Source organism: Girardinichthys multiradiatus, chromosome 17 (genome assembly GCF_021462225.1).
Source record: "Girardinichthys multiradiatus isolate DD_20200921_A chromosome 17, DD_fGirMul_XY1, whole genome shotgun sequence".
Classification (NCBI taxonomy): Eukaryota; Metazoa; Chordata; class Actinopteri; order Cyprinodontiformes; family Goodeidae; genus Girardinichthys; species Girardinichthys multiradiatus.
The window spans coordinates 12,021,513-12,039,334 of NC_061809.1; the positions used below are offsets into that span (position 1 = coordinate 12,021,513).

The 17,822-nt window shown below is 39.2% G+C and overlaps 1 protein-coding gene across 3 annotated transcripts; it reads right to left on the reverse strand.

The window, feature by feature from the left end:
• Positions 1 to 485: 485 nt before the first annotated feature.
• LOC124883365 (DENN domain-containing protein 2A-like) lies at positions 486 to 16,390 on the reverse strand. 3 transcript variants are annotated; one of them, XM_047390472.1, is made up of 20 exons: positions 16,302 to 16,390; positions 13,311 to 13,361; positions 10,998 to 12,176; positions 10,778 to 10,869; positions 10,466 to 10,560; positions 10,186 to 10,395; positions 10,011 to 10,104; positions 9,871 to 9,921; positions 9,531 to 9,718; positions 8,406 to 8,515; positions 8,227 to 8,296; positions 7,810 to 7,887; positions 7,588 to 7,728; positions 4,556 to 4,704; positions 3,893 to 4,070; positions 3,722 to 3,763; positions 3,521 to 3,629; positions 1,603 to 1,872; positions 1,439 to 1,525; positions 486 to 1,335 (listed from the first exon to the last, which is right to left on the reverse strand). In XM_047390472.1, exons 2-20 carry the CDS (start codon positions 13,346 to 13,348, stop codon positions 1,304 to 1,306), a joined length of 3,213 nt encoding a protein of 1,070 aa, XP_047246428.1. In that variant the 5' UTR covers positions 13,349 to 13,361; positions 16,302 to 16,390; the 3' UTR covers positions 486 to 1,303. The 3 variants fall into 3 exon arrangements, with proteins under 3 accessions (XP_047246428.1, XP_047246427.1, XP_047246426.1); XM_047390471.1 differs by lacking the exon at positions 16,302 to 16,390 and adding an exon at positions 14,215 to 14,609; XM_047390470.1 differs by lacking the exons at positions 13,311 to 13,361; positions 16,302 to 16,390 and adding exons at positions 12,273 to 12,380; positions 12,535 to 12,632.
• Between the last annotated feature and the right edge of the window lie 1,432 nt (positions 16,391 to 17,822).

Sequence of the window (17,822 nt, forward strand, 5' to 3'; positions counted from 1 at the left end):
GTTAGATTTCAGGGCCCCTTTACAAAGGTTTGCCTGGGGCCCCAAAATGGCAAAGTCTGCCTCTGGATCAGGGCATGATGTGTTGCTTTATGAGATCTTTCAGCCTACTTCATGCTGTCATAAAAGTTCCATTCAAGTAATAAATTGATACATGGCTCAGTCAGTAATCAGACCTGGGTATGACCCATTGAAATTTAACTCATCTTTCTGAAACTATGTAGTTCACTACAGTGAAGTCATGACTTAATAGGGGTGTCTGTAATATTTGTGCAAAACTGTCTGTGTGTGTTGTTGCGAGAGAGAGAGAACTTACAGGGTAACAGGTTGGGCGCACTCAGGAATCCTCAGCAGGCACTAACCATGTAAAAGCCATTATTTTTGAGGAAGCACTACTATGCTTTGCTTTGCACATATGACACTGATGTGCTGTACTCTCTGTGGGGTACATATCTTTTGTCTTCATGACTCACAGAATCAACCAGTAAAGCTTTTACCCACAACTCCACACTGAGGATCTTTATAGTAAAAACTGTAACATACCTTCAAATACACAAACATAGTAGAAAAAGACAGGTAAAGGAATTCACTGTCGTCAACTGACACATTTAAATTAGCACACAAATGTAGAGAGAACACAATTCCTCGAGTAGCTTCCTTTGCAAAATAAAGCATTAACTTTTTTAGTGTGAAAATGTACATTTTCTTTGGTCTAATGTAATCTAATCCATACAATTTTCAAACAGAAGTATGAGGGAAAAGGACAAAATAGACATCGGAAGTTTGAACACCCAGTGCCATGCTTCAGTGGCATATGTTTTGACTGAAGGAAAACTGACGCATTTTAGAACAGAAAGCAAATTTGTAATTTTCTTCTTTCTAATACTGCCCCCTGCTGGACACAGAAACCCATAATTAAAAACTTTCCAGATAACCTGCAGTAGAAAAGCTTACAACCAATAATGTCAAACCACTTAGTTTCAATTCTCTGGGTTACTTGAAAATGTATTTGGCATCAGCATACAGCACAATGTCAAAAGGATTGTGCCATCTATGTTTTCATTTGAAAATCTCCCAACCAAGAACTGAAATATTATAGTTTCAGGTGTCTTAATCTTTCATGAATGACTGACCATTTTTTAACTCAAAACATCTCTAGGCGTGTTACTCTTGATGCAAAACCGCTGCCTCCTTGGCCAACAATCCTCAAGACGCAGGACAAGTTCCAAGAAAAAGCCTTCAGATCATAATTCCGTTTAAGGCAGGCGATCGAGCTTTTCTTCCTCTTTTATGGTTTCACATTTTATCATTTCTTAGAAAGAAATTTCATTCTGTTTCCTGGAGAAACCAAGAAAAAGAAAATAAGAATAAGAATAAGAATTTAAGATGGGACTGTGTCAATATCTTGTTAAGCTAACTGATCAGATCAGGTCATTCTTACCCAAACCTCTGAGAAACCTGTTGACCCTCCGGTGTTCATTCTCATTGATAGAGTCCAGATACTCCTGCACTCTCACTTCAAAGAGTCCTGTCATAGACGGGGATGAAAAAAATCATGAACATCAACATCCCGAACCCGAACTCCTTCTTTCTCCTATTGGGTACCTCTCAGAGCCTGCCGATGGTGCTCCCTCTCCTGGATAAACCAGCCAAACATCTGGGTCTCCATAAAAACCTCCAAGAAGCGGCGTACGGTTTTGGACGGGATTGCTTTCCGGAACCTCTCACGCTGGAATGAGCACGGAGCGGGGGAGGACGAGGAGGAGGAATAGCCATCTTCACGTTCAGCAGTGATGAAGAGTGGATAGTGTCCAACTAACTCCACAAAGAAGCGGACAAAGGCCTCGGACACAATGGTGCTAAGATGGCCAGTGTCTAGAGACAAACGAGACGTAGAACAGGTCAAACTACCACCTTTTTAGTCCATTAAAAATTACGTTGTTTAACTAATATTTATGATAACAAGGAGATTAACTTTGGCATTTTTTTTAAAAGCTTAACTTTATTTCCATCATCAAAGTTTCTCACTTATTTGAGTTTGGGTCAGGTGCCATGTACCCAAAGCCTAGTTTGTATTTTCAGGTTTCTATTTAGCTCTAAGTGGAGTCTTAAAGAAACTGGCTTTGTGTAATCTCAAATAGGTTTCAACAGAAATCAGAGGTGTAAAAAAATGTTTAGGATTTTTTTTAAATCCTGTTCTGTTGAAAGGTCATAAGCAGTTCATACTTTATCTGCAGTGGTTATCTCTCCTGGCAAATTTATTAATTACACATCCAAATAAGTTGTTCTGGTCAGAGTACCTGAAGCATGTTTTTATTTCATTGATTTTTACACTGCCTTGTCTGCTAGCACTTAAAATGTTATGTTCTCAGTATGTGTTTCATACAGGAAGATTATTGGTGGCGCACTGCATCCCACCTCCATTGTCCATGTAAGAATTTGTCAATGCAAGCATGAGGATGGTTTAAATGCTTATATAAACACTTTTTGCATAGACCACTTTTCAGATTGGAGTTGTTTTATGACTGTAGAAATCTGCTTTGGTGTTGGCCCCTCTCTGACAAGTTTTAGCCTTCAGGACTAAGGAATATAGACTGATAATGCTGGAGCACATTCTCAGTCATCCAGCACACAACAATCGTAGATGCTAAAATAGCAAGTAAGTGGAAAACGTCTTGTTTCTTAACGATATTGAAAAAAAAAAGATTCTGTGTTCTTGTGGAATATGTACAGGCCTTGAATCCGTAGACCTCTCTACTGTCAGGTCATCCCCAAAGTTTATTTAATGTAATTTTAGCCATCCGTAACTGCCCACTGGGGTCAACTAGGGGTCTCTGTAGACGGCCGCATGCAGCCCAGGTAGGTGTGCGCGCTGACAGGGATAATAATATTGATTCAGAGGGTGGCACCGAACACGAAGCAGAAAATAAAACAAGTCTGATCATCAGTGGTAGAAGAAAACACCAGCAAAGCTTGTTTAAAATGAATATGATCAGGAGAGATCTCATATCACCCAGTGAGAAATGTATGTCTCTGGGACAAAAACTGCATTGATATTTTGGAGAGAATTGGCTTTATTCTTTCTTTTCTTAAACCATGTATGAACCAGATCATTATCACTCTCTGTCTGTAATAAAAAAAATTATATAATTGTCTTCAAGGTCGAAGCGACTCGTGTACATGGACCAAAATAGGGAGTGGATAGTGGGTTCATCAATAAGGGCACATGTCAGTGAATCAAATGACCCTAATGCTCTATCATTTACCTTAACGGCCCTATTGTGTGACCAATTATAGCCCCAAACTCCTAACCCATAAAAATTGAAGAAGCCTTTAGGATGAGAGTTTAAACATCTTCAGTAAACAAGAAGTCAACCTGCCTTCTATTTAAGCATTCAGGATTAAGTTTAAGATCCTGTAGTCTCACTACTGCTCCTAAGATATTGACTGCTTGGAGCCTGTTCCACAAAATCACAATCTCACAAATTCTGACTGATCACTTGAGGGCCTTGTTTTGTCTCACCACTGATTGAATCCGCTCCTCTGTCATTGGCAAGTTCTCTTCTTCTTTCTAGAACGTTCTCTAGTGCTGACTGGAGCTTAGAAGGCAGGATTGAGTCCTCGTCATCCAACTAAATGCGACAACAGACAAAGTAGTATTTCTGAGAAGGCCAACACCGGGCCTGATTCATAAAGATCACAGGACTTAGAAATATGCACTCACCTGTCTGAGAAATCGATTACTTCCTAGATCCACAACAAGAACCTGCACAAAGGCAAACTAAGTGATTACAGTTTTATTCATTTGCTCTGCTTTGTTTACCTGTACAGTTTTATGTTTGCTGGTTAAAGTTTCCACTGCAACATTTAAGCTTTGCTGCCCATCTCCACTGACCTCCTCCAGGGGAAGCTCATTGAGCTGGGTTAAAGAGCTGGACAGGAGGCCGACAATGAAAGGGGTCGGGGTGCAGACGATATCGAGCATGGCTGAGGGCAGCACTGGGATGTAAGTGTGCTGCCAGACGAAGGGGTAAAGCAGTGCAACAACTGCATGGCAGCACTCAGAGAGGGTACTGCAAGGACAGAACAGGGAAAAAAAGTGAAATCATGCTGGAGGATTTGGTGGAAAACCACCACAGCCACTAGAGGGTGCCAAAACTCAACACTTCCCAAAGGGAAAATGTAGGCATTGATGCATTTTGTTCTTTACATCACTGGTCTTAGCATTCTTCCCCTGAGCTACTGTGAGCACTGTTTCGGACTTTTCCCAGGAGAGCAAATAAACTGGCTTACAACTCATTAACCAGTACTCTAAATGTCACTCATGCATGAGCTCCAAATCCCTGGGATGGTTTACATTTATTTAAAAACATGGGTCTAGACCACCCACAACTTATCCTTCATAATGACAACATCCCTGAGACATTTTTAGGCAAACGTCCCATCAGCAAAGTCTAATAAACACTGGAAGGAGGGCGTCCTGAACAAAATCCAATTCCAAAGAGATTTTGTTTGCTGGGAAACTTGAGGAAACTTGTTGCAACGAAAGTGAACTGACCTGAGCTTATTGGCAGTGAAGATCACTCTTCTTTCCAGCAGCAGAGAGCTGAACACCCGGAGGAGCAGCCGCAGACTCAAGCAGGAAAACAGGCATTCAAAGTCCACGTGCTCCAGGCGGGAGTCAGATGGCCGACAGAGCTCCATCACCTGAAAATTAAATATAAATATAGGTTACCATCAACATAATTTACCCATTTAAAGCCTGATACAAAAAGAGCTCAGAATTGTATTCAGATTTTCCTAAATCTGTATTGGGTGCTTTTAACAAACCAAAAAATTATTAAAACATCACCAGTATTCCTCAAAAATGTTTTGTATCAAAGTTGATACATTAGACATTTATGATCATGAATTCTTTAAATTTTCCAACCCAAAACAGTTTGCCTTAAAAAACACACACTTTTTAAACAACATTCTCCACAACGCACTTTTTTAAAACACTGTGGTCTTTAAGAAGCAGGTATCTAAAATTATATGTTAAGCATTCAGGGGTTAATGATTTCTTTAGATATTTGTACAAAAATAGTAAAAAACAAAAACGTTTGTGAAAAGGCTACTTTAAAATATAACGCCCAAGGTTTTTTTATAAGTTCTAAAGGTTATTTTTTTTCTTTGACAAATCTTAACAATTCTAATAGCATACATTTGATTTTAGTATATTGATTAAAAAAGATGAATATTATATATAAGGGATTTAATTTGCAAAAAAAAAAATTGTTAAAACATACTTTAAAATAAAAATTGCATGCTTTATAAGTTTGTTTTATTAATTTTAAGTATAAATTTTTATGACTGATGCTCGTCTATGACAATGTTGAGGTGTTTACTTAAATTATGTTTAAATTATTTGTACAGCAGCACCATGTACAGTACAGACCAAATGTTTGGACACACCTTCTCATTCAAAGAGTTGTCTTTATTTTCATGACTATGAATATTGTAGCTTCACACTGAAGGCATCAAAACTATGAATTAACACATGTGGAATTATATACTGAACAAAAAAGTGTGAAACAACTAAAAATATGTCTTAAATGCAAGGTTCTTCAAAGTAGCCACCTTTTGGTTTGATTACTGCTCCGCACACTCTTGGCATTCTGTTGATGAGCTTCAAGAGGTCGTCACCTGAAATGGTTTTCCAACAGTCTTGAAGGAGTTCCCAGAGATGTTTAGCACTTGTTGGCCCTTTTGCCTTCACTCTGCGGTCCAGCTCACCCCAAAACATCTCGATTGGGTTCAGGTCCGGTGACTGTGGAGGCCAGGTCATCTGGCGCAGCACCCCATCATTCTCCTTCTTGGTCAAATAGCCCTTACACAGCCTGGAGGTGTGTTTGGGGTCATTGTCCTGTTGAAAAATAAATGATGGTCCAACTAAACGCAAACCGGATAGAATAGCATGCCGCTGCAAGATGCTGTGGTAGCCATGCTGGTTCAGTATGCCTTCAATTTTTAATAAATCCCCAACAGTGTCACCAGCAAAGCTCCCTCACACCATCACACCTCCTCCTTCATGCTTCACGGTGGGAACCAGGCACGTAGAGTCCATACATTCACCTCTTCTGCGCCGCACAAAGACACGGTGGTTGGAACCAAAGATCTCAAACTTGGACTCATCAGACCAAAGCACGGATTTCCACTGGTCTAATGTCCATTCCTTGTGTTCTTTAGCCCAAACAAGTCTCTTCTGCTTGTTGCCTGTCCTCAGCAGTGGTTTCCTAGCAGCTATTTTACCATGAAGGCCTGATTCACACAGTCTCCTCTTAACAGTTGTTCTAGAGATGTGTCTGCTGCTAGAACTCTGTGTGGCATTGACCTGTTCTCTAATCTGAGCTGCTGTTAACCTGCGATTTCTGAGGCTGGTGACTCGGATGAACTTATTGTCTGCAGCAGAGGTGACTCTTGGTCTTCCTTTCCTGGGGCGGTCCTCATGTGAGCCAGTTTCTTTGTAGCGCTTGATGGTTTTTGCGACTGCACTTGGGGACACTTTCAAAGTTTTCCCAATTGTTTGGACTGACTGACCTTCATTTCTTAAAGTAATGATGGCCACTCGTTTTTCTTTACTTAGCTGCTTTTTTCTTGCCATAATACAAATTCTAATAGTCTATTCAGTAGGAATATCAGCTGTGTACTGTATCCACCTCCTGCACAACACAACTGATGGTCCCAACCCCATTTATAAGGCTTGAAATCCCACTTATTAAACCTGACAGGGCACACCTGTGAAGTGAAAACCATTTCAGGTGACTACCTCTTGAAGCTCCTCAACAGAATGCCAAGAGTGTGCGGAGCAGTAATCATAGCAAAAGGTGGCTACTTTGAAGAACCTAGAATATAAGACATATTTTCAGTTGTTTCACACTTTTTTGTTCAGTATATAATTCCACATGTGTTAATTCATAGTTTTGATGCCTTCTGTGTGAAGCTACAATATTCATAGTCATGAAAATAAAGACAACTCTTTGAATGAGAAGGTGTGTCCAAACTTTTGGTCTGTACTGTATATTTATGCACGGACTCTAAAGTGAGTTATCTTTTATCAAAGCAGCATAATAACAAGCTAGAATATATATATATATATATATATATATATATATATATATATATATATATACACTCAAGGTAGGTTTGATGTGAAACACAGGATAAATATGTGGAAAAGCACCTCATGCGCACTGTGGGGTATGATTGAGAATCAGTGATGCTGTGGGCCTGTTTCCAAATGTGTGGAGAACTTTCAGACTGAATGGCATTATGAACTTTTTGGAATATCAGGACATTTTACACAAAAAAAGGAAAAGTGTAAGTGGGTTGTATTTGGGTCTTTCAGCAGGATAATGACCCAAAACATACGGCTAAATCAGTAAAGAACAGCAATACACACTCCAACCCAACCAACTTAAAACAATGTGGGTACAAAGTTTGATTATCACAGCAGAAATAAGTGGTAGCCCAAAACTTTGATGGAAACTACATTCAAAGGTATGCCTTTGTGTTATGGGTGTGTTTTTGTCTTTATGTGGTGTTGCTCACCTCAGTGCCAGAACCAGGGAGAAAGGTTTTGATGTTGATGGTTCTGCCTGGAGCTGGAAACTGGGCCTCCATGATGGCTCTCAGAAATGGCTGCACCAGTGCTGGGGAGAGAGCTCGCCGCCTCTCCACCTCATCCAACACCTATAATTTATGCACATACATTATGGCTTTTGAAGTTGTTCTCCAATGCATTAGTGTTGGGCTGCAGTGATAGACATTTACCTTGGAGAACAGATTGAAACAGCCGAGGTGACTAACAATACAATAAACCTCTGGCAGGCGTTGGCCTTTTCCACTGGGCTGAAATACAGGAGAAAATTCCCTTTCATTGGTATCAAAACACATACTTGTGTGATCTTGAGACATCAAAGCACATAAGTAAAACTCTTAAGGTTTGACAAAATCAGCCTAAACTCTAAACTCCCTTTAGAGATCTATAAACAGAACCATATGCACACTTTCACATGCAGTGTACCCGGTTCCCAGTCTCACACACTTCCGCCTAGGCTCTGAGATGGACGGTTTTCCCACAGGCACGTCCACCATTTTGGCCTGTTTATTTTCTCAGCCGACATTTGGTATTCAGCCACTTCCTGTTCAGTGAAGGCACTCTTATTTAATCTGCTCGTTCCTATTTACCAGTAAACGCCGGCAATATCCGAACCTCCTGCTGCCGTCCTCCCCGGTCAAAACAAAGGAGAACATCTCACTGTGAAAACAGAATCAGTTCATTTTTGTAATTATACATATGCAAAATACAGATAATAACTATGATATAGATTCCAGTATACAGCTCGTATAACATTGTTTTGTTTCACCTTGGGTACATTTCCACTGGCTCCCAGTTTTTTGCATCAGGGAAACAAAACTGAGGAATGATCTTCAGCTGATCCTCTGTGTCCCTCATAAACTTGAAGCTTCGCTCCAACTGCAACATATAGAAATAATTTTGTAGATCTTTAGTACTTATTTAATTTTCATCCTAACATTAAAGAACAATAAGGACAAGATGGATAATTCAGTTCTGTCCTCCTCCAGGGGAAGGACAGAACTGACAAGAAACAATTAATACAATACGTCAATTTTTCCACAATTTGTCGCATCAAAACTGCAAACTTCAGCATATTTTATCTGAATGTTATATAATAGACAAACAAAACGTAATGCATAGGTCAGGGAGAATGTTGTGGAGAAATTTAAAGCAGGATTAGGTTATGAAACAATATCACTAACTTTGAACATTTCACAGAGCTCTGTTTAACAACCTGAAGAAAAAAAAAAAAAAGAGTGTGGTAAATCGCAAATCTACAAAGACGTGGTCATTCAACTAAATAGGCTATTAAAGCAGAGATTGTTTTGGCCTACATGTAAAAACACTTTGTCTGAAAACTAAAGCTGCACATCACCCTGCAGACACCATCTTTGTAATAAAACATGGTGGTTGTAGCATTATGCTGTGGGGATGCTTTTTTCTGCGGGGACAGGAAAACAGGTCAGTGTTTTGGTTTTTACAAAACATGTTTGAAAAGTATAATTTTCCTCGCAGTTCATAATTAGATGCTACTTTGTGATGTTTTGGCAAATAAAATTCCTAGAAAATTTCACTTAAGTTTGTAGTTGTTGCATGACAAAACATGTATAAATTCAAAGGGTATTAATACTTTGCAAGGTACAGTATATAAACAGAGACATTAGGGTTTATTTGTTACGTAGTTTTGGTTGATTGCATCCAATTATAAGTTAAGGTTTGTTACAATACAAATTCTATTTGGATTTGCTGTATACACAAGCAAGTTAAGCTACAATACTCCAGGCTTTGAGTGTTGACTAGTTTCAGGAATTTTGACCAGTGTCACGAAGTTTCATTTTCTAAAATCCAAACTGTTTGTAGCCCAAGAATGGCCAAAAAAACTAAATATATTTAGTGCTTCTCTGCTGCTGACCTTAAGGGGGAACTGCTGTGTGACTTCTGGGAGATAGTGGTCGCCGGCCTTTGACTTTTGCAGTGAAACAACCAGGAAGTACTCAAAAAGCTTGCGTTGGTGCCGATCCTGATCTAGGGAGCAGCTTCTGATGTTGGAGTTGTTGTAGTGTACCTGCGTCTTTCTCGGCTGCCTCAGAAGGGATCGAACTGATGCAGGACACAAAGATGGGATCCAGTTAAAGATGACTGCATAAAATAAAATTATAGACATACAGTGCCTTGCAGACGTATTCAAACCCCTTGGACTAAGAATACTTTTGCAAGGCAATGTATGTATGTATGTACAAATCAGATCTTACATTTTAATCTGTCTTCAACTTCACTCTCGGAGTCACTGTTGTCATCAGTTACTGTGAACGAAAGCCAACAATCCACATTTCTGTACCAGGTATAAAAAAAACTCAACAAAAAAAATTTAAGAGCAAAAACAAATTTAAACCTCTTCCAGAAATTGATTCGGCATAATGGTACATCCTTCGCAGATGTTTTTTTCTTGTTCTACCCTCAAATATACCATTGATTCTCAGTATAACCTGTTGAAAACACAAGCTTAGTCAGTGTTGAGGTAGGTGATGCAAGTTCTGAGGTCGGAATGTGTAGATGTGAAAACAGACTGTTGGTATCCTGCGGCAGGTGCGGCTGTAGGAACCCCCAGGGATCCAAGCATTGTGTTCATTTCCTGTCGGGGTGGAAGGAGGGCTAAGCTGGGGCGGAGATGAAACACCTCCACTGCTGATGCTGTGGGCCGACTGGTTGGATCTCTTCAGATCCAGTAGCTTGAAGCTTCTGTCTGAATTTTGTCTGAAGAAACCAGGCCTAGATGCCTACAGACAGAACAAAGTTATGATAACCTCATTTAAGTTGTGGCTGCCTCATGCTTTGCTGTTTGTGAACCTTTGTTGTATCGGCACCAGGAGACGAGGGTACAGACTGCTGCGAACATTGATTGTCCAACTCTATGTCTTCATATGGGTTCTCATTAGATGAGTCTGCTGAGACAAACATGGAATGCTTATGTAATGTTTTTACATGGATATAATTGTCTGACCCTCAACATGGAGTTATGCCAATAAATATGTCTAGAAACTACTGAAAGCTAAAATATTTCACAGAAGCCACAAAGACAAGTCATAACTCTACAAAGAAAGCACACAACTAAAAAATAAGAAAAAAAAAGTGATTCAAAGTATGAAGCAGGTGTCCGACCCAAGATGTCCTCGTAGTGGTGTTCCAAAGAGAGGGAGCAGGTAGAAACTGGGCTGGCTGACCTTGCACGGTCTTCAAAGTCAGATCGTTTCCTGTCACAGTTGGCAAAAAAGTACAAATTATATAGGTAATTGCAATGAATTTTTATGATATTTGATAACAGCCTGATTTAATCATCCCAGAAACATGCATCGTTGATTTTGTTCCAAACCATTTGTACCTGCTAAGGTATCTGTCAGCCCTGGGTCTCCCATAAAAACCACAGGGAGGCTTTGAGGATGTTTTTGAGGAATTGGATGGCAGTGGAGGGAGGTTCCTCTTCCCTCTCTCCTCCCTCAAACTCCTTCCCATCGAAGCAGTCGCTGGATGCTGGAAGGTACGCTTTGGTTTAGGCACTGGATTGATGGGCAGAGCTCCTGGCTCCGTGTACACATTCTCCTGGTCCTCCTTTCCCTCTCTACCCCACGAAGCTGTGCTCACAACTAAATCATCAAGTTCTTTCTTTTTCATCTCGTCTTTTTTGTCCTTTGTCAATGGGCTGAAATAGTTTCCAAGCTCTATGGGGGCTTTGCCATGGTTCTCCCCCAAAGTCTCTAGCTTTTTAAAAAGACTGAATACAGCTCTCTTCTCCTCGTTTGCTTGTTCTGATGATTTCTTTTCGCTTCTTTTTGTTAGCATTCCCACTTGCCGCTTCTCAGTCACTGGGGGAGAACAAGGCTTCGTATCATAAGTAGGAGTTTCTTTGTGACCTACATTTCTCTTACAGACAGCTTTTGCCTGGGCCTCTTGAGGATGATTCCCAGGTCCATAACGTGAACACAGCCTTGAATCATCTTGAGGAGTTTCTTTGTGACCTGTTTGTCTATTATAATCAGTCTTTTCATGACTGTCACTGGACCTAGTACTACTATTGGCCACTCGAGGTTGTTTCGGCAGTTCATCAGAGGAAGAAGATCTTGAATCACCATCCGTCACTACATTTTCTTTCATAAGATCCTGCTTCTCCTTACTGGCTACTAACCTGTTACTTTCAGTGCTTTGCTTTTCTACAATTTTGTTGCCGCCATTTGTAAAGAAGTCAGTTTTTTTAAAGCCGGCGCATTTGCTCAAACTACCTGAAGTCAGGTGTGAGAGTGTGGATTCCTTGTTCTCCCACAGAGAAATCTTGTCCTTGATATTGCCTTTGTTGGATTTGGGAAGTTTGGTTCCTACCATGGTGCTGTCAATTGGATAGGGGTCACAAATCGACCTCCTGAAATCCATCTTTGACAGTTCCTCCCTCTGGTTCAACAGGTTGTCTAAAGGGGCAAAAGGTTGTTTATGTGTCCCTTTTCTTTTTTGTCTAATGTCCTCAATTTCCACTGTGGTACTTTTCCGACCTAGAAAGCTCCACTTTTGCCTAAACAAAAGATAAAACATAATTTTAGTCATAGATTCCTATGAATTGGTCATACAGACATCCAACTTCAACTCCAAAAAATAAAATAAATGCTACCCTGAAACTGGCAAACCAGGACCAGAGTTTCCTGAACTTCTCATATGGTAACTGGGACTACCAGTCAGAAGACACTCAGTTTTCCTGGTGACAGTGAGACCACTGAGCCTGAGAGTAAACGCCAGAGGACAGGGTTATGACCGAGCATCATCTTCTCATCAGCTTTACAAAATAAACACATTCTTGGAGTGGGGCCAGATTTTATTGGACTGTTAAGTTTTAATAAATAAACGAGAGGAAATGAAGCCCCAAGTTTACGGACCTTCTTTGGATAGGATGATTAAAGGCCAGCTGGATGCTTTTCCTCATTTCTCAGGCTCAGAAACTGAATTGTCTTGAATCTTCTAAATTCAGTCAGTCTTCTCTGTTTTCTCTTATCCTGGAAACATAATCTGCTTTGGAGCGGTATATGTAAAAACATCATCTCTGAGCCTAATATCTCCAGAGAATAACTGAACAATTTTACTGTCACTGACATGCATCTGTTCCAGCAGACGGGAATGTATTCATAACATAAACCAGACTGCTTTCTCTAGTGCCTGTTCCCGAGACCTTTTTAAAATCATTATTTTTATTAACTGACTAGCCCAAGGACTGAGCTACATGCTAGATTTCAGAAGAATGTGCTTTTTTGCAGAATGCAGTCCAGTTTTCTGAAGATGTTTAGAGGATTCTTTCATAGTCAGTTGTAGGCCCAGTGTTATTTTCTACTTTATAAAAGGATTCGGGGGAATATGTTTCCACCTGAAAGGCACCTTTAGGCAGATGATGCTTTGCTTTATTTTGCTGCCTTTACTCTGAGGCAGGCTGTTGACCTTTCAGCTGCCACAGACTTCACTGCTTCTTCTTAATGTTAATGAACACAATTAATGTCATCAGAAAATATCATCCAACAAATATTTGGGTACTTTGGTATGATAGCCTTCATTTCAGAGTGCATATTGAGCATTTAGTTAAAAAGTCCAAGGTAATGAATACTTATATTTATTGTACCCAAAAAAGGTTGAAAAAAATAATAATCTGGACCTCTGTACGAACCTCTTGACAGTTGTGTTGATTCTCTCAGCAGTCTCCATGATCACTGCACACCTGCAAGAGTCACAGAGTCATTCGTTTTAGATGGGCTGTACTATCATATTGTTTTAAAAATTAAATTGTACATCATTCCTCCTTTGGTCAAGAGGAGCTGGCTGATTCAGTGAAAAGACCAACGTATGACATCCTAAGAAATTCCTGATGAAGTCTCTGTCCTTCTCTGCCTTCTCTTTCCTTTAATTCTGATTCTTTTGCCACTTTGTCCCTACAGGAGGCTAACGTTTGACCCACAAATGCTCCACATACTTTCACATGTTTCTGAGGCCAACAATTCAAAGTTCAGTGTCCTCCAAGATAGCACTTGGTAATTTTCCAGATCCGTAGCTGCTGTCGTCGTTTATAGTCCCTACAACAGTGTACATGAGCAGAGGGACTACATGAATCCTTAAAGCTGAATGACGGACAAAAGAAATACAGAGGTACGTATTTTAAAGCAAAAGCAGATCAAGACACCCAGAAAAGCATTATTGCTTTTTTGCCATAAAATACAAAAAAAAAAACACTTAAGAATAGAAATAACACCTAGACCCTTCTGCTTTTCTTTTCTTCAGATCTGCTGTAAGACAGAGCGCTACAGGAGATCCTTCCTGCCCACAGCCATCAGCATCTACAACGGCTCTTTGAGGAAACCTTCATAATATGAGCTATAACAACATTTAATTTCCCTTTTGGATTAATAAAGTATTTTTGAATTTGAATTTTATCCCATGCCAAGCACTTTTATCCACATTCATATATATATACTGATAAAAGAAAGCAAAAAAGACTTGCAAAGAAACTAGGAACAAGAAACAAACCAAGAACAAATATCTCTGTACCATCAAATAAAATAATTTCGGTTTCTTACCTCCATCCATTTAATAAAACTGTGCTTGTCTGCATTTGCTATTACTAAAGCAGTATCCATCAGTACAACATCCAGACCCCTGCAGTGTTCCATGTGTAATGACAGTCTGAAACAGGCTGCCTAACTTGACTCAAATCTTGAGCAGATGGTAAAGAGTTTCCCTCTCTGACTAACAAACTCGCCCCCCTGACTCTGTTCCAATCTGCAGCTTTCATTCACCCTCACTCTCCCATAACTCTCGATACAACTTCCTGCTCCTCTCCCCTCGTTGAATGCTGTCTGGCCCTCTCACAGCTGAACCAGCAGAATGAATGACTGTGTATCGAAGCTCTCGGAAGTGATTCCAAAGCCACATTTTTAACCTATGGCTGCAGGAGAATTTGTTCCATTGGACATGCATTATCACATTAAATCACTTCCCTCCAAATTTGAAGTTTGTTGGAATTCCTGTCCCAGCTGTTTCTACATTATGGTTGGTTATGCAGCTGCTGCAGATCAGCCCACCCCCATCATTTAACATTCGGGGTGCTTTTTGCTGTTTTAATTTTTTGTAATTTCATTTTTTTTTTGTTAATGTTCCTTCTCTTTATAATTGAGATTTCTCCTTATATTTCACATTTTATTCATCTAGCACCTTACGAAAGCATGTATACCCCTTTAACTTTCACACATTTATAAAGTTAAAATCACAAACTTTAGTATATTTTCTTAGGATTTTACGTGACAGATCAACCCAAAGTAACATAACCATGAAGTGGAAGAAACAAGATACATGTCTCTGTAAGCTTTTTGCAAAGACTTTGTATTCAGCCCTCCTTACTCTGATACTACTAAATCACACTTCACCTATTTAGTAAACAGAGTCCACCTTTGTATAATTTATATTCAGCTGTATAGGCTTCAGAGCTTTGTTAGAACATTAGCGAACAAACAGCATCATGAAGATCCAGAAGCATACCAGGCTGTCAGGGAGGAACTTGGGGAGGGGTTTAGAGCACTGTTCAATCCATCATCTGAAATTTTAAAATTATGGCCCAACTGCAACCCTACCTAGTCATAGCTGTCCATCTAAACTGATAGACAGGAGAAAACAAGAAGCCAAGCGGGTCATTATAACTCTGGAGGAGCAGTAAAGATCTACAGCTCAGCTGGAAAATCTGTTGACAGGACAACTGTTAGTATGCACTCCACAAATCTGGCCTTATATTTAGAAGAGTGGCAAGAAGGAAACGATAATTAAAAGAAACTGTTAAAAAGTCCTATTTAAAGTTGGCCTAATGTAACTTTTTGGCCTTCGTGTGTGGCAGTCAAAACAACACTTCACCCTGAACACACCATCCTCACGGAAACATGGTGGTGGCAGAATTGTGCTGTGAGGATATTTTTCTTCTCTAGGGACAGGGAAGCTGGTTTAAGTTGATGTAAAGATGGACTGAGCGAAATACTGGTAAATCCTGGAAAAAAACTCTTAGTGGCTGCAGAAGACTTGAGACTGGGTCAGAGGTCCTTCCAGCAGGACGGTGAAGACCCTAAACATAAAACCAGAACTACAACAGAATGGTTTAGATCAAAGTATATTTATGTGCTAGTATGGCCCAGTTAAAGTCCAGAGTTGAATTAATAATCTGTGGCAATACGTCAAAATTGACAATTGCAGACATTTTCCATCCAGTATGACTGAGCTTAAGCTATTTTGTAACGAAGAACGGTCAATAATTTGAATTCCTAGATGTACAAGGCTGATCAAATAGAAAATGCCACTGAAGTGAAAGCTGGTTCTTGTTACTGGGTATTGAACACATCCATGCCACACTATTTTCAAATGTTTATTTGTAAAATATTTCTAAAACATGTTTCTTTTTCTTTACACTTTGCATCTACTGTACATTGGTCTATAATATAAAATCACCTTAAGATGCATTGAAGTTTGTTCTTGTAATGTGACAAAAGTTCAGGGAGTATGAATACTTCTGCAAGGCACTGTAAACATTCTGCTGATGCTATGACTAAATAAAATATATCCAAAACTAAAAATTTGAGTAGTCTGGCTTAATAACTGTATGTTAAACACAATGTTAAAAGCTTACCAGAGCAAAGTGTTGAAGGTCTGTCCAAGATTCAGGCTTCAATGGCTGTTTTGGCAGTGCAGTTTTAAAACACAGAAGGTTGCTTGAGAGCCAATAGCAGTTGTTTTAACCAACGAAAGACACAGTAACAGCTGACCTCTGAGCAGCTGCCTCTAAGGCAAGCTGTTGATTGAATAATTCAATGTCTTTAACATCAGCTGTCATTTTCACCCACTAGTTTGCAGCTACACTCCACTAGTTAGATATTTCTGTTACTCCATTACTATTACTAAGGACAAAATATACTCAACAGTCTACTACTGCAACCTAACAATTTAACAGTTCTCTTTTACAAGCATGGCTTGACACGTACTGGACACATTTAAAGGACACTTGTTGACTAATAGCCATAATTTGTTGTGACTAGTTAACATGTTAAGGCTATTAGCACCAACTAGCCAGTGAATATGACATAATTGTCAACTAGTTTGGTGTGGATGTTTACTGGTCCCTCCTTACTAGTTGGTTTTTTTTTGCCACTAGCATGCCACTCTCTTACTGCAGGACAAAAGTGGCGATCTCAAACTCGTAGAGTAGTGAAGCAGTAGGCAGAGCCATCTAAAAGTACAAGTGACTGCTGAGGGGCCCCTGCTGGACTTGGCTTTATACAGAGTAGGGAGATGCACCAGTTGTATACAAACTAACACAGTAGAGTGCCTTAGCCAGAAAGTTCAAACTCTGTCCCATATAATCAGAACACATTTTCTTCATAGATCTGCTGTTTTATAGAGTAATGAAGCAGGAGTCACATTTCAACCACACTGTGTTTGTTAATAGATTTACAACTAAGAGCCATTTTTTCCCATGGTTGCTTGTAAACAAAAGCATTAAACTTTTTCCAATAATCTACAAGACACAATAAAATAAATAAATAGGTTGGTAAATATTTTTATAGTTGATCATTTAAAAAAAAAAAAAGGAAATGCCAACACTAAATAAATAAATAATTATCTTTATTTTGATATTTAAATAATGTATTTAAAGCATCAATAATTAAATGTGCAAATAATTTATAAAAATGTATATCCATTATAGAAGCATAGATATTTAAGTGTTAAAATTTTTAGAAATGTGACAGTTTATAGGAAAATGGAAATATGCCCACTAAATAAATAATATTGTGATATGATGTTTATTTTAATTTTAAATTTAATAATTTTTGTTTTCAATAAGTTTATGAAATATGTAAAAAGTTAAAGATGAAGGATTTTTTTATATATAAAATCCGAGTACTATTTATATTAAAACCGTATGTGTGAATATTTCATGTATTTATAGAACCATTTGCCACTTGTTAGTATGTGGGTGCCCAAATGAAGTTTTACTTAGATCATCAAACACCATCGGAGAGGCCCCGCTTACAGGTGAAGCTTATGTCTGATGTCAAGGACTTCGCATATTTACTGATCGGCTTGCCATAATATATATCTGTTTTATTCTATCCGCATATCTGTCATCCGTTCCTGAAACGCATTTTCACTC